Below are 13,880 nucleotides of genomic sequence, written 5' to 3' on the forward strand. Positions count from 1 at the left end.
CCAGGCTGGTCTCAAACTACTGACCTTGTGATCCGCCCGCCTCAGCCTCCCAAAGTGCTGGGTTTACAGGCAGGAGCCACCGTGCCCAGCCTAGAACTTATAGGATCTATATTGCCCAGAAAACTCCTGGGCTCAAGTGATCCTCCTGCCTCAGCCTCCTGAGTAGCCAGGACTACAGGCACGCACCACTGCACCCCAGCTAAGAACGAATTCTCATGATGACTCCAAGGTCAGCTGAATTCGTCATGGCATACTTCCCCATTACCCTTGTCTAGCCAAAATGGTCGGCTCCATCAACTCCTCCTCATCCCTAGAGTGCATTGACCCCACTCCAGATTCAGAGAATATGAGAAGCAATCACTTCAAAAGATGGCAGTAACCAACTAACTGTATGTTGTATCTATGAAACAACTAACTGAGTTTTGTGGCATTTTAAACCTATCTCAATAAAACTTAAAAAAAAAAGGCCGGGCACAGTGGCTCATGCCTATAATCCCAGCACTTTGGGAGACCGAAGCAGGAGGATCACGAGGTCAGGAAATCGAGATCATCCTGGCTAACACACTGAAACCCCATCTCTACTAAAAATACAAAAAATTAGCTGGGCGTGGTGGTGGGCGCCTGTGGTCCCAGCCACTCGGGAGGCTGAGGCAGGAGAATGGCGTGAAACCCGGGAGGTGGAGCTTGCAGTGAGCCAAGATCGTGCCATTGCACTCCAGCATGGGTGACAGAGCAAGACTCCGTCTTAAAAAAAAAAAAAAAAAAAAAAAAGACTCCAGGTGAGGGGTTGTTGACTTCTTAAGCCATTACTGCCTGGTTTCTTTAAACCATTTGGCTATAACACTTTCCTCATTGGTGCCATCTACTCCCAGCTACGGTGGCACAGAGGCCCTGACAACCAGCTAAACAAGCTGCTCTATTTTGTTTCCAATTAGGAACACAAGTTTTGAAGCTCAGATCTGATTTGCTTCCAACTCTGACACTTTCCTGACGATGTGCAAACTTTGGACAAGTTACTTAACCTCTTTTGAGCCTCAGTCTCCTGAAAATGGACATATCACCACCTACTCACTGTAAAGATGAAATAAGAGAATATAAATTAGGTACTTAAGTATAATTTTGGCGTAAACATTACAGTCATCACTACTACTATTTATTACCAATGATAATAATTATAACAATAATTCAGGCCTCTCTTAGGAGATTCATGCCCTAAAATCATCATCTTTGACATAGATATGGCTCCTTATTAACTTCCCCTGATCACAGATGGATAGAAAAAGAATTGGTAGAAGTTTGAGCCAGAAAGCACAATGCAGGCAGAGTCAAGACAGAACACATTACTGATCAATATCAGCCCCTGTGGACTACAGGAAGGTAGGCAGCTCCAGGGTCCTTCCCACCCTTCCACCCCTACAGCGAACCCTCCTTACTTGAGCACCTCTTCTCGACACTGTTTTTGGGGTGCGAAGCAGGCGATGGCCCAGACTTTGATCTCAATCCCATTGTAGAACTGTTTCCCCCGCATGTCCCAGACACCCTGATTGGGTGTGGCAATGGCCCGGTTCTGGGGATAGGTAGAGGGGGCGCCCAGGTGAGCCTCAGTAGAGTCAGGTGGGTAGGGGAGCAAAAGCCCCTGGCTATACAACCCAACCACCCCCATATGCCCCGAGATGTTGTCTGGCCCTGACCCTGCTCACCCGGCCGCCGTACTGCAAGATGGGCGCCGGCAGCACTCGCCCTGTCACCTCCGTCATGTCATCCTTCACTTTGATCCCAAATTCCTGGATGTAGGGATCTAAGTTGTAGCTGGCATTCTTCATCTGCAGGACAAAAGAGAGCAATCTCAGGAGAACAGGAGCTTGGCAATACTGCTCACCCTCTGGGTATCAAGGAGAGAACCCTAAGGAGAAGCTGGGGTTGGTACGGAATAGTCCTAAAAAGAGAGAGAAAGTGGAAGATGAGGGAAGTGAGGGAATAACACAGCAAAGTAATACAGGAGAGAAAAAGAGACAGAAAGCAAAGTAGCTATATGGTCAAGAAGCAAAAGCAGCCTTATACAGTCCTAGGCAACAAATCTAGACTTGGGTTCTCCTGAAGGAAGGTCCTGCTGGGGCATTAAAACATTTATGCTACCAATGGCCCCAATGACTGAGCAAATGAGTAGGCCCACTGACCAGGCGACTGATCTCCTCCTGTCTGTCTGGAGCAGATCTAGCTGTGGCCTTTATCATGGTCGAGGTCTGGTTGTCGGTCAGCTTTTTAATACAGCGCTGCCCAGCCACAATGTTACAGACCTGAGGAAACAAGAAGGACAGGTAGCTCTGGCTTGAGTACAGTCCACTCTGTACCCAGAGCCCCACAATAAGGAAACATACCTTGGCTGTCAGCCATGGGGAAGGGAACTGCAAAATCCGTTGTGCATACATGTATTCTCCTCTTGAGTATCATTTGATAGGTAAATTAGAAAATATTCGTGTGCATTGTAAAAGGCGATTCAGGCCAGGCATGGTGGCTCATGCCTGCAATCCCAGCACCTTAGGAGGCCAAGGCGGGCAGATCACTTGAGGTCAGGAGTTCAAGACCAGCCTGGCCAACCCAGTCTCTACTAAAAATACAAAAATTAGCCAGGCATGGTGGCGTGCGCCTGTAATCCCAGCTACTCAGGAGGCTGAGGAACGAGAATCGCTTGAACCGGGAGGCGGAGGTTGCAGTGAGCCCAGATCACGCCACTGAACGCCAGCCTGGGTGACAGAGTGAGACCCTGTCTCAAAAAAAAAAAAAAAAAAAAGGGCAATTCAACCGCTTGTGATCCAGAGCCAGATCTGGGCTCAGGTCTCATATTTTATTTATTTATTTATTTTTTTGAGATAGAGTCTCACTCTGTTACCCAGGCTGGAGTGCAGTGGCACAATCTCGGCTCAGAGACATCTGCCTCCCGGGTTTAAGCAATTCTCCTGCCTTAGCCTCCCAAGTAGCTGGGATTACAGGCACCCGCCACCATGCCTCGCTAATTTTTGTATTTATGTATTTATTTATGTATTTATTTGTTTATTTTTGAGAGGGAGTTTTGCTCTTCTTGCCCACGCTGAAGTGCAATGGCACGATCTCGGCTTACTGCAACCTTCACCTCCCAGGTTCAAGCGATTCTCCTGCCTCAGCGTTCCAAGTAGCTGGGATTACAGGCATGTGCTACCATGCCCGGCTAATTTTGTATTTTTAATAGAGATGGGGTTTTGCCATGGTCTTGAACTCCTGACCTCAGGTGATCCACCCACCTTGGCCTCCCAAAGTGCTGGGATTACAGGAGTGAGCCACCATGCCTGACCTTCATATTTTAAGTAAGGATAATAGTAACAATCTAAGAGTTGTCTCAAGATTAAATAAAGCACTTAAAGGACTGAGTATAGTTCTGGAACACAGTAAACAATAAATTGTAGCACAGATTATTATTTACCAAAGGACCATATATAGAGTTCTTCTGAATACTGAAAAACTCAATATACACAAATTAGATTTCTAAGGCAGCTGTCCAATGGTGACAGGTTGCTCCATCCTGCAACCCACCAGGACTAGGGTTGGTTCTAAACTCCTGAGCCCCCAGCCTACAGCTATCACTGTCTCTGTTGGCTGACAGTGTCCTCTGCCGGTGTGAGAAACATCCTGCCATTTACTTCATCTGTTCTGGGCCCAACAGAAAACAACAGAGATCATAAAAAGCTGTCTAGTGACATACAAGACAATATACTATATTCAGGATGCTGTGAACAGAAAGGCTTCTAGAATTGAGAGAGCCAGTAGGTCTGGAAATACTTCTGTTTGAAGTCCAGCTTTGCCATTTCTAGGTGATGTTACCTTAAACAGGACTCTTAACCACTCTGAGAATCTTCTTCTTTAATCTCAAACATGAGAAAAAAAAATACACTAGCTGTCTCATGAGTTTGTTGTAAGGATTTAGATGAGATGAAATGAGGAACTTGCTCCCATAGGGCCAACATTCTTTACATACTAGTTCTCGTCCTAATTCCCAGAGTTCATGGTAAACAATGGGAAGGAAAACCAGCCCAAGGTCACCTGCCTTCAAACTCCATATTCCAGAGAATAAACAAAATAGTCAATTCACTTAATGAAAATCCAAAATTATTGAAATTTGTGAGATTGCTCTCTTAAAGGTGTCTTAAAGTTGTAGCATTCTCTACAGGTGGTTACAGATACAGAATTAACACTAGCAAAAGACTAAATCAGGGATGTGGTGAAATTAGAATACTTGTACAACGCCAGTGGGAATATAAAATGGTATGGCAATTTCTCAAAAAATTAACCACAGAATTACCATATAAACCAGCAATTCTGCTTCTGGGTATGTACTCCAAAAAAATGAAAACAGGAACTTCAACAAATATTTTTACATCTCTGTTCACAGCAGCATTATTCACAATAACCAAAAGGAAGAAGCAACCCAAGTATCCATGGATAGATGAATGAATAAACAAAACATGATATATACATACAACGGACTATTATTCAGCCTTAAAAAAGAAGGGAATCCTAACATGCTACAACACGGATGAACCTTGAAGACATTGTGTTAAGTGAAATATGCCAGTCCAAAAAGGACAAATACTATGATTCCACTTATTTGAGGTACCTACAGTGGTCAAATTCATAAAGACAGAAAGTAGAATGGTGGTTGCTAGGGGTTAAAAGGAGGGAGTTGCCATTTAATGGGTATAGAGTTTCAGTGTGGAATGATGAAAAAGTTCTGGAGATTGGTCATGGTGATGGTTGTACAACTGCATGAATGTATTTAATGCCACAGAACTGTATACTTAAAAATGGTTAAAATGGTAAATTTTACATTATGTATATTTTACCACAATTTGAAAAAGACGGAAGAAGGAATGAACTGTGATTTGAACATGAATAAATGACTTTGTGGACACTCAATGACCTACATAACTATTCAAGGAAGACACAGAGGTGGACTGGAGGCACTACTTCTAGTTTCTAATTGAATCTTCACAACTAGGAACTAGAACAATAATCCATATCGTTCTTCTACTTAAAATTTTCCAATGGATTCATATTATAATTAGAATAAAATCCTACCTGGCCAGAAATTACAACTGTCATTCTTTGCTGATGGGATTGTAAAATATCATAGCTACTTTGGGAAACAATCAGGCAGCTCATCACAATGTTAAACATTGGCCAGGTGCAATGGCTCACGCCTGTAATCCCAGCACTTTGGGAGGCTGAGGCGGGCGGATCATGAGTCAGGAGATCGAGACCATTCTGGCTAACACCGTGAAACCCCATCTCTACTAAAAATACAAAAAATTAGCCAGGCGTGGTGGTCGGCGCCTGCATTCCCAGCTACTCGGGAGGCTGAGGCAGGAGAATGGCGTGAACCCAGGAGGCGGAGCTTGCAGTGAGCCGAGATCGTGCCACTGCACTCCAGCCTGGGTAACAGAGCGAGACTCCATCTCAAAAAAAAAAAAAAAGATGTTAAACATTGTTATATATTATATCACTCTTAGGTGTATACTCCAGAGAAATAAAAACTTATGTTCACACAAAAATGTGTACATCAATGTTCACAGCAGCATTATTCATGATACCCAAAAAGTAGAAACAATCCAAATGTCCATTAACTGATAAATGAATTAACAAAATATGACATATCCATCTGATGGAACGAGGATAAACCTTGAAAACATTATGCTAAATGACATAAGCCAGTCAAAAAAGGCCACATATTGTATTATTTCACATATATGATATGTCCAAAATAGGTATACCCAGAGACTGAAAGTAAATTAGTGGTTACTACAGGCTGTTGGGGAGAGAACGAATGGTGCATAACTGCTAATGAATATAGGCTTTCTTTTAGGAGTGATATGTTCTGGAATCAGATAGTGGTGATGGCTGTTGTACAATTCTGTGAATATACTAAAACTACCTAATCATTTTAAAATGGTGAATTTTATGGTATGTGAATTATATCTCGATAAAGCTGTTTTTTTATTTTTTTTTGAGACAGGGTCTCCCTCTGTTACCCAGGCTAGAATCCAGTGGCACAATCACAGCTCACTGGGTTCAAGCAATCCTTCCACCTCAGCCTCCCAAGTAGCTAGGACCACACCACACCTGCAGTCAAGCGATCCTCCTGCCTTGACCTCCCAACGTGCTGGGATTACAGGTATGAGCCACACAGCCAACCTGGATAAAGCTTTTCCAAAAAACAATAATAAAATGCCACGTGGTTTCAACAGGCTATATTATTTGACCCTCTGCAGAATCATATCCTACTGCTTTTCCCCTCACACAATACATTCTAGCCACCATAGCCTTCTGTCTATCCCTCAAAAGATCCAAATTCTCTTCTGCTTTAGAACCTTTGTACTCCTCCTGCCTGGAAGGCTCTTCTCTCAGGTTGTTACAAGGTTGATTCTATGTCATAATTTGGGACTTAGCTCAAATGTCTCCTAAAAGAGGACCTCCCTAACAACTAAAATAGCTCTCTACCCTCTTCCTCCCTTACTTCTATCCCCTTAACCTATTTTATTATTCTTATAGCACTTATCACCATCTGAAACTACTTTATGTGTTTATCAACTTATTGTCTATCTCCCCCTTCTAGAATGTAAGCTCCATAACAGCTGGGACCTTGTCTGTCTTGTTAATCTCCATGTTCCTAGCACCTAAGAGTATATGACACATAGTAGGACCTCAATAAATATATGTTAAATAAGCAACAACAGAAATCAAGGTCTAAGTCATAACATAAATTATACCCCTTGGAAACTACTGTTTAAATAGAAATAATGTTAATTTGCTAACAAATCTCTGCTTACAGTAAATATCACCTACTATCTACTTAGCTAAGATTGTCCCTAAAGACCTCTGTTTATACCTCAGAGAACATGTTGCCTTCATGTGCATCAGTAGCTATTAACCAAGTCAGAGTTCTTGGTTTTGGGGATCTCTTCTCCCTTCAGCCTAACTCCCTCAGGTTAGTTCTGAAATCCTAGAAGCTCACCAGAAGACTAGAGCTTTGGTCTGGGCTATCTGACTTCTGCTGTTGGATAAAAGTAAGAGGGTAGGCCAGGCGTGGCAGCTCATGCCCGTAATCCAGCACTTTGGGAGGCCGAGGCAGGCAGATCACTTGAGGCCAGGAGATCAGTGTGGCCAACATGGCGAAACCCCATCTCTACTAAAAATACAAAAAAAACTTATCTGGGCACGGTGGCGCACACCTGTAATCCTAGCTACTGGAGGCTGAGGCATGAGAATTGCTTGAACCTGGGAGGCTGAGGAGGTTACAGTGAGCCGAGATGGTGCCACTGCACTCCAGCGAGACTCTGTCTCAAAAAAACAAAAAAGAAAAAGAGGGTAGTCTAGTATAGTGCTTCTCCAACGTTAATGTACATTCCCTTTGGATCTTGTTAAAGGACAGATTCTGGCTGGGCATGGTGGCTCACACCTGTAATCCCAGCACTTTGGGAGGCCAAGGTGGGCGGATCACCTGAGGTCAGGAGTTCGAGACCAGCCTGACCAACATGGAGAAACCCCGTCTCTACTAAAAATACAAAATTAGCTGGGTGTGGTGGCGCATGCCTGTAATTCCAACTACTCAGGAGACTGAGGCAGGAGAATCACTTGAACCCGGGAGGCAGAGGTTGCAGTGAGCCAACATCATGCCATTGCACTCCAGCCTGGGCAACAAGAACGAAACTCCATCTCAAAAAAAAAAAAAAAAAAAAGATTCTGATTCAGTCGGTATGGGTGGAACCTGAAATCTGCATTTTAAGCAAGCTCTCAGGTAATGCCTATCCTATTGGTACACATGACCACACTTTTTGAGTAGCATTGGACGAGACAATGAAGCAGTAGGCAGTAGTTTCTCATTCAATATTTTGGCTAGTATATACCAAACAAAATATAGCCCAGTGATTCTGTATTTGTATTCTATAACTTAGTGTTAGTTACTATTCCTCCTCTAGTTGCAGAATTCCAAAGGTCTACTGACTTATAAAAGTATGACAATCTTGGGGCTAAAACTTTTTCAAAAGGAACACATTAATCCTTGGAGAAACATGATTTACATTATAGGTAGTATTTATCACCAGTTTGTGTAGAATAAGGTAGACTTATATCTTCAGGTCACTTAGGATCCCAGCTCTAAACAACAGGGGAAGAGAAATTAAGAGAACATGAGTGTGGGTATCTAAAATCTCTGTCCTCTACGAACTAATTACTTATTAAACAGTAAATTCAACTTGTCTCTGCCTGGCAGCCCTGAAAGAACATGAGAGTAGGATGGGGGATAAGGAAACAACTTAGCAGGTAAGAACGAGGCCTCTATTTCACAGGAGAACTACCTCATACCTTCTCAGAATGTCAGTTTTCCAAACTTCAAAATGAAAGAACAGACATCTGATGAACAGCACGCAGGTATATACAATGCCTATTCCCCAGCCATTACTTGGCAATCTCACCTCTAGGGGAAGGTAGGTATGCTTTTGTTCCTGGCCAACTTGTAGGCAGGGCAGATGGGGATACTTGAGCTGAAGGTTATATTTCTGCTTGAAATACTGTGCCACTGTGCACTCCACAGTCTGTCCACTCTCCAGCTGTAAGGGGAATCTGTTCAGAAGAAGGGAAGGAAGGGGGTGTCATAACTCAGCATTCAGTCCCACTTCTCTAGACCCACAACCATGGAAGCCTCAGATTTTTTCCTTTTTCATTTGGCCCCAATATGATGTGCAGGAAGGAAGTCCCAGACTTTGCTTCATCCTATCCAACTTCTTTGAGCATTGCCACTCATGGGAAAACAGGACATACAGGGCTCCAAGAGAGAAGCCAAAGGTTTGAAAGGCAAGTTCCACAAAAGTCAGAAGTCAGGACACTATCTGACTCATTTATTTCCAATGTTGAGCATAAAGCCTGACACAGAGTAGACACTCATAATAATCAGTATAGCCTAAGGTCAAGAATGGGAATGGAATCAATGACAGCTTCCCCAAGGAGCCCAGGAGCCTCGCTTTCTTTTTTCAAGAGAAAGAATAATTTGAGAGAGATTCTAACATTTGCCTAACCCTAACAGGAATCAGAGAACACACTTGCTCTCAAGTAAAGAACCAAAGAGGCGAGGAGATCAAGAAGGTAAAAATGGTAGGGAGAGTATCAACAGATCAGAGAAGGTTGAGAAAGGATGCCAAATTCCCACAGCTTATCTTCAAAAACAGGGCCAGTCCCCAAGGCTCATTCTCAAGGCCAGTGGGGGAGGGAGGGAGGGAAAGATAGTTTTAAATCTCAGCCCTTCTCCACCAACAAAGTATGACTCAGCACCCCTGCCAACTTACGTCTGATGGCTAGCAGGGCGACGGGTAACATTACACACGCGGTACTTCCTCTTCATCTGTCCACAGTGGGTGACTTCCACCTTCAGGCCTGAGATACACACACTGCTTGTCAGGGCTAAAATAGGTTGCTCATGTGCCCAGGCTTGGTCTCTCCCCTGAGCATACCCCAAGGGGATTTCCTCTTAGGGCTAAAGTGGCGCTGTTTCCCTTCCCCTCCTGTTGGGTCCTCACCCTTGATCTCCTTGGTGAAGCGAACGCGCTGAGAGTCCGTGAGGGGCTTGGGCTGCTCATCTATGTTCCTGATGTCCAGCACCTCACACATGAACTCAATCACTGGCTGTGCCTTATAAAAGGCAGTGGCTGAGACTGTGGGGACAGGGTAAAGACAGCTCAGCTCAGGTTCTGTCTTCCACAATACATGGAGGCACAACAATTTATACCCTCTTCCTTAAAGGGCATTGGGATGGGGGAAGGGGGTGCCAGGGCTGTAGGAATTAGACTAGGAGTGTGGTTGCAGAGCTGGGAGGGATGAGGCTGGGAGTGTGGTCACTGGACTTGGGGTGCCCCTGGCTCCATAGCTCTCCCCACTCACCATCAATGTTGAGCATCATCTTCCACATGGCAGGGCGCACAGACTGGTGAAAGCCGAACCAGACCTCGCGCCCACCCCCCAGCGGGTGGTAGTAGCCCTCAGGCGGTGAGAAGAAGGAGCGGCCCACAGGGGTGTACCTGGCAGGGACAGGCAGAGAACTGGTCCCTCGGGCACAGGCCCCCACCCTGTGAGGCATCCTGGGCACGGAGGAGCCCTGGCCTGAAAGGCAGGACACCGGGGCTTTAATGCCAGCTCTGATGCTTTACTAGTTGTATGACTGACCTTGTACAAGTTTCTACCTTCTCTCTGCCCTGCAGGGACAGATGGGATGAGGCCCAAAGATATCTAAGAAGTTCAGGGCCAGGGCTTTAAACCATCTAAATATAAATACACATTTGCCTGGCAAGTGGTAGGGCTTCAAATAATTTTTTTTTTTAATGGCACTCTGTGGGACCTTAATATGTGCTCCCCCTCCTCCCCTGACAGCAGTTCTGCCAACACTAGTAGCCCAGATACTAACTACACCCAATACCTCATGGATGCCAGGTGCCTCATGGCCACATCCAGGGCTTGCACAGACTCCAAGGGAACAGGGATCTGGCCGCTGACCAGGGCCTCATGCAGCATTCGCCAGCTCACAATGGCTAGCCACTTGATGGAGACCTTAAAGATTCGATCCTTCCCTTCCCCAGGGATTGTCACCTCAAAGTCGACCTTCAGGAGGGTGAAAGAAAGGGATGAAGGATTGCCATTGCTCTGCGAGAATGACCCCTAACTCCATGGATTTGCTGAGAACATGTTCTTCAAGTTGATAGGGGCTCAAAATGAAAATCCAGAGTAAGTCTAGCCCCTTAGGTTCTAGCCACCTTGGCTCAGTGCTTCTGTTCCTCTCAACTACCTCTCAGCCTAGCAGGAAGCCCTTAGGTCTATTTTAAGTCTAATCTCAATCTGTTTAGGACACGGACAGGCACATGATAGACTAAATAAACATCAGCACCTACCCACCCCTCACCCTAAAACATACTTTCTCAGCACAAAAGATGAAAAGGATCTCTGGATCTCCAAAGAGGCTTACATGAGCTTGGTTCTACCCCAGACCCCTGACACAGGCCTAGCCTGACTCCCAACCTTACCCGTTCGTTGCCAATGGGCAGTGCTGTGACAGTGTAAATGTTCTTCTTTCCATCATACACAGGCTTGCGATCACCAAAGATCTGAGGCTTGAAATGCTGGACCATGTATTCCACCACTTCCCTGTGGGGGATAGGAGTGGCCTGTGGAAGCTGAGAGACTACCACCACTTCAAGTTTTGGAAGTAATTCAAAGTCCAGGCAATGTCCCATCTATTATACTCACTCCTAACATCTACTCTATGACAGTGCTTCTCAAACTTTAATATTCCTATGAATCACCTGGAGATTTTATTAAAATGTAGCTTCTGATTCAGCAGGTCTAGAGCGAAGCCTGAAATTCTGCATTTCTAGCATGCTCCTAAGTGACACTGCTGGTCCTCAGATCACCAAGGCTGTAATGGACCTGAAAGAGTGGTGTGAGTGCCTTCTGAGAAGAGGGGGAGGCTAAAGGGAGAAAAGCTTGACTCCAGGGTCTATCAACAATCAGGAATAGGGCTAAGTATGGTGGCTCACACCTGTAATCCCAGTACTTTGGGCAGCCAAGGCAGGAGGATCACTTGAGCCTAGGAGCTCAAGGCTAGACTAGGCAACGGAGTGAGACCATATCTTCTACAAAAAAATAAAATGTTTGTAATTAGCTGGGTACGGTGGCATGTGCCTATAATCCCAGTTGTTTGGGAGGCTGAGGCAGGAGGATCACCTGAGGCTGGGAGTTTGGGGTTACAGTGAGCTATAATCACACCACTGCACTCCGGCCTGGGGGACACAGCGAGACCCTGTCTCAAAAAAAAAAAAAAAAAAAAAAAGGATGGCCAGGTGCAGTGGATCATACCTATAATCCCAGCACTTCGGGAGGCCAAGGCGGGCAATTCGCTTGAGCTCCCAAGGTTGAGACCAGCCTGGGCAACATGGAGAAACTCCATCTCTACAAAAAATACAAAAATTAGTCAGGCAAGGTGGTGTGTGCCTACAGTCCCAGCTACTCAGGAGGCTGAAGTGGGAGGATCACTTGAGCCTGAGAGGCAGAGGTTGCAGTGAGCCGAGATCATGCCACTGCACTCCAGCCTGGGCGATAAAGTGAGACTCCATCTCAAAAAAAAAAATAAAATAAAAAATAAATTAAAACAAAACAAAACAAAAAAATCAGGAACAGAATCTAGGCTGCTCCAATCTAATCCCAGATCTCTAATCCCAGATCTGATAAGCAAAAAAGGTAGAAGAGATGTGAACTGGAATAAGAATAAACTGTGGAAGAAAAATCTCATCTCTTCCATCTCTCTGAAGCACTTAGTCTCACCACCCTATTTTTTCTCCATTACCATCTCTTACTTCCTGACCTCTGAAACTTAGACCCCAGGGTGTCCATTATTCCTTCAAAATTCCAGTTTATCTGACCAACTGACCTTCACACTTTCTAGATCAAAATTCTTGAATACTACTGGATAACTCAAAATGGTACATTAGCAGCACTGTGATCATATGGTTTCAATCCCAATTAGGCTTCAGTGCTGCCTAGCAATCTTTTTCATGTCCCTGATTACTTCTATCCCTCCTACACTATGTAGACTATGTAGAACTTTCTCCACTAGCCTCTAACTCCAGACCCCATACTTGTCTCCTACCAGGAAGCAGCTCTAATATTGAAAAAGGCAGAGGATAGTACGCAAGGCCACCCTCGAGTTTCCAGACATATACACAAACATATTTATATGTGTGTGCATCAATTTTTCTCCTTTCTTCTTATACTCAAAATGCCCCTTCCATACATTATTTTTAAACATACAAAAATATATTCAACTTCACTTATTAGAAAAATACAATTTAAAATTAGACCAAGATCAGAATGCCAAAGATCAAAAAAATCTGAAATATTAGATTGGTGCAGGTATAGGAAGAGACACTCTGATGCCTTATTGATGGGAGTATAAGTTGATACAACTTACCTTTAAAAACAAGTTGCAATATCTGAAAACTCTGAAATGTATTAGGCCAACAGTCCCACTCCTAGCAATTTATCCTACAAATACACTCATATGAGTGCAAAAATGAATCTATATATAATAATATTCAACAGTTTCATTTTTGTAGCAGAATTTAGACTCAAATGTTCCTCAATAGATTTATTACATAAGTTATATTACAGCCACTCAACCTATGCAAAAGAATGAGGCAGATCCATATGCGCTGGTATGTAGTATCTTCAAAAATATATTGTTAAGTGGAAAAATGCAAAGTATAGAACAATGTATAAAGAACCCTATGTTTTGGGTGTTTAAAAATGTTATATGTGCATATATGCCTGTATATATGTAGAAAAGTATCTGGAAGCATATTCAAGAATGGTAACAATTGGCCGGGCATGATGGGTCATGCCTGTAATCCCAGCACTTTGGAAGGCTGAGGCGGGCAGACTGCTTGAGGTCAGGAGTTTGAGACCAGCCTGGCCAACATAGTGAAACCCTGTCTCTACTAAAAATACAAAAATTAGCCAGGCGTGGTGGTGGGTGCCTGTAATCCCAGCTACTAGGGAGGCTGAGGCAGAAGAATCGCTTGAACCCGGGAGGCAGAGGTTGCAGTGAGCCGAGATCACGCCACTGTACTCTAGCCTGGATGACAGAGTGAAACTCCGTCTCAAAAAAAAAAAAAGAGAATGGTAACAATTGGTCAGGCACGGTGGCTCACGCCTGTAATCTCAGTACTTTGGGAGGCCTAGGTAGGCAGATCACTTGAGGTTAGGAGTTTGAGACCAGCCTGGTCAACATGGTGAAACCCTGTCTCTACTAAAAA

General features: G+C 44.3%; 1 protein-coding gene across 12 annotated transcripts in view; it reads right to left on the reverse strand.

The window, feature by feature from the left end:
* The window catches only part of AGO1 (argonaute RISC component 1), a 46,646-nt gene that overhangs the window by 26,111 nt on the left and 6,655 nt on the right, over nucleotides 1-13,880 (reverse strand). For 4 of the 12 annotated variants that reach the window (XM_016959102.3, XM_009453691.5, XM_009453676.5 and 1 more), the window contains exons 3-11: nucleotides 11,094-11,214; nucleotides 10,493-10,674; nucleotides 9,961-10,097; nucleotides 9,600-9,734; nucleotides 9,369-9,456; nucleotides 8,502-8,649; nucleotides 2,178-2,297; nucleotides 1,692-1,823; nucleotides 1,434-1,567 (exon numbers count right to left, since the gene is read on the reverse strand). In XM_016959102.3, the coding sequence (XP_016814591.1) occupies nucleotides 1,434-1,567; nucleotides 1,692-1,823; nucleotides 2,178-2,297; nucleotides 8,502-8,649; nucleotides 9,369-9,456; nucleotides 9,600-9,734; nucleotides 9,961-10,097; nucleotides 10,493-10,674; nucleotides 11,094-11,214 (1,197 nt within the window). Of the gene's footprint in view, nucleotides 1-1,433; nucleotides 1,568-1,691; nucleotides 1,824-2,177; nucleotides 2,298-8,501; nucleotides 8,650-9,368; nucleotides 9,457-9,599; nucleotides 9,735-9,960; nucleotides 10,180-10,492; nucleotides 10,675-11,093; nucleotides 11,215-13,880 lie in introns of those variants that run through there. The other 8 variants (XM_513312.8, XM_009453685.5, XM_063782709.1 and 5 more) reach the window with 6 other exon arrangements.

Source organism: Pan troglodytes, chromosome 1, assembly GCF_028858775.2.
Source record: "Pan troglodytes isolate AG18354 chromosome 1, NHGRI_mPanTro3-v2.0_pri, whole genome shotgun sequence".
Lineage (NCBI taxonomy): Eukaryota > Metazoa > Chordata > Mammalia > Primates > Hominidae > Pan > Pan troglodytes.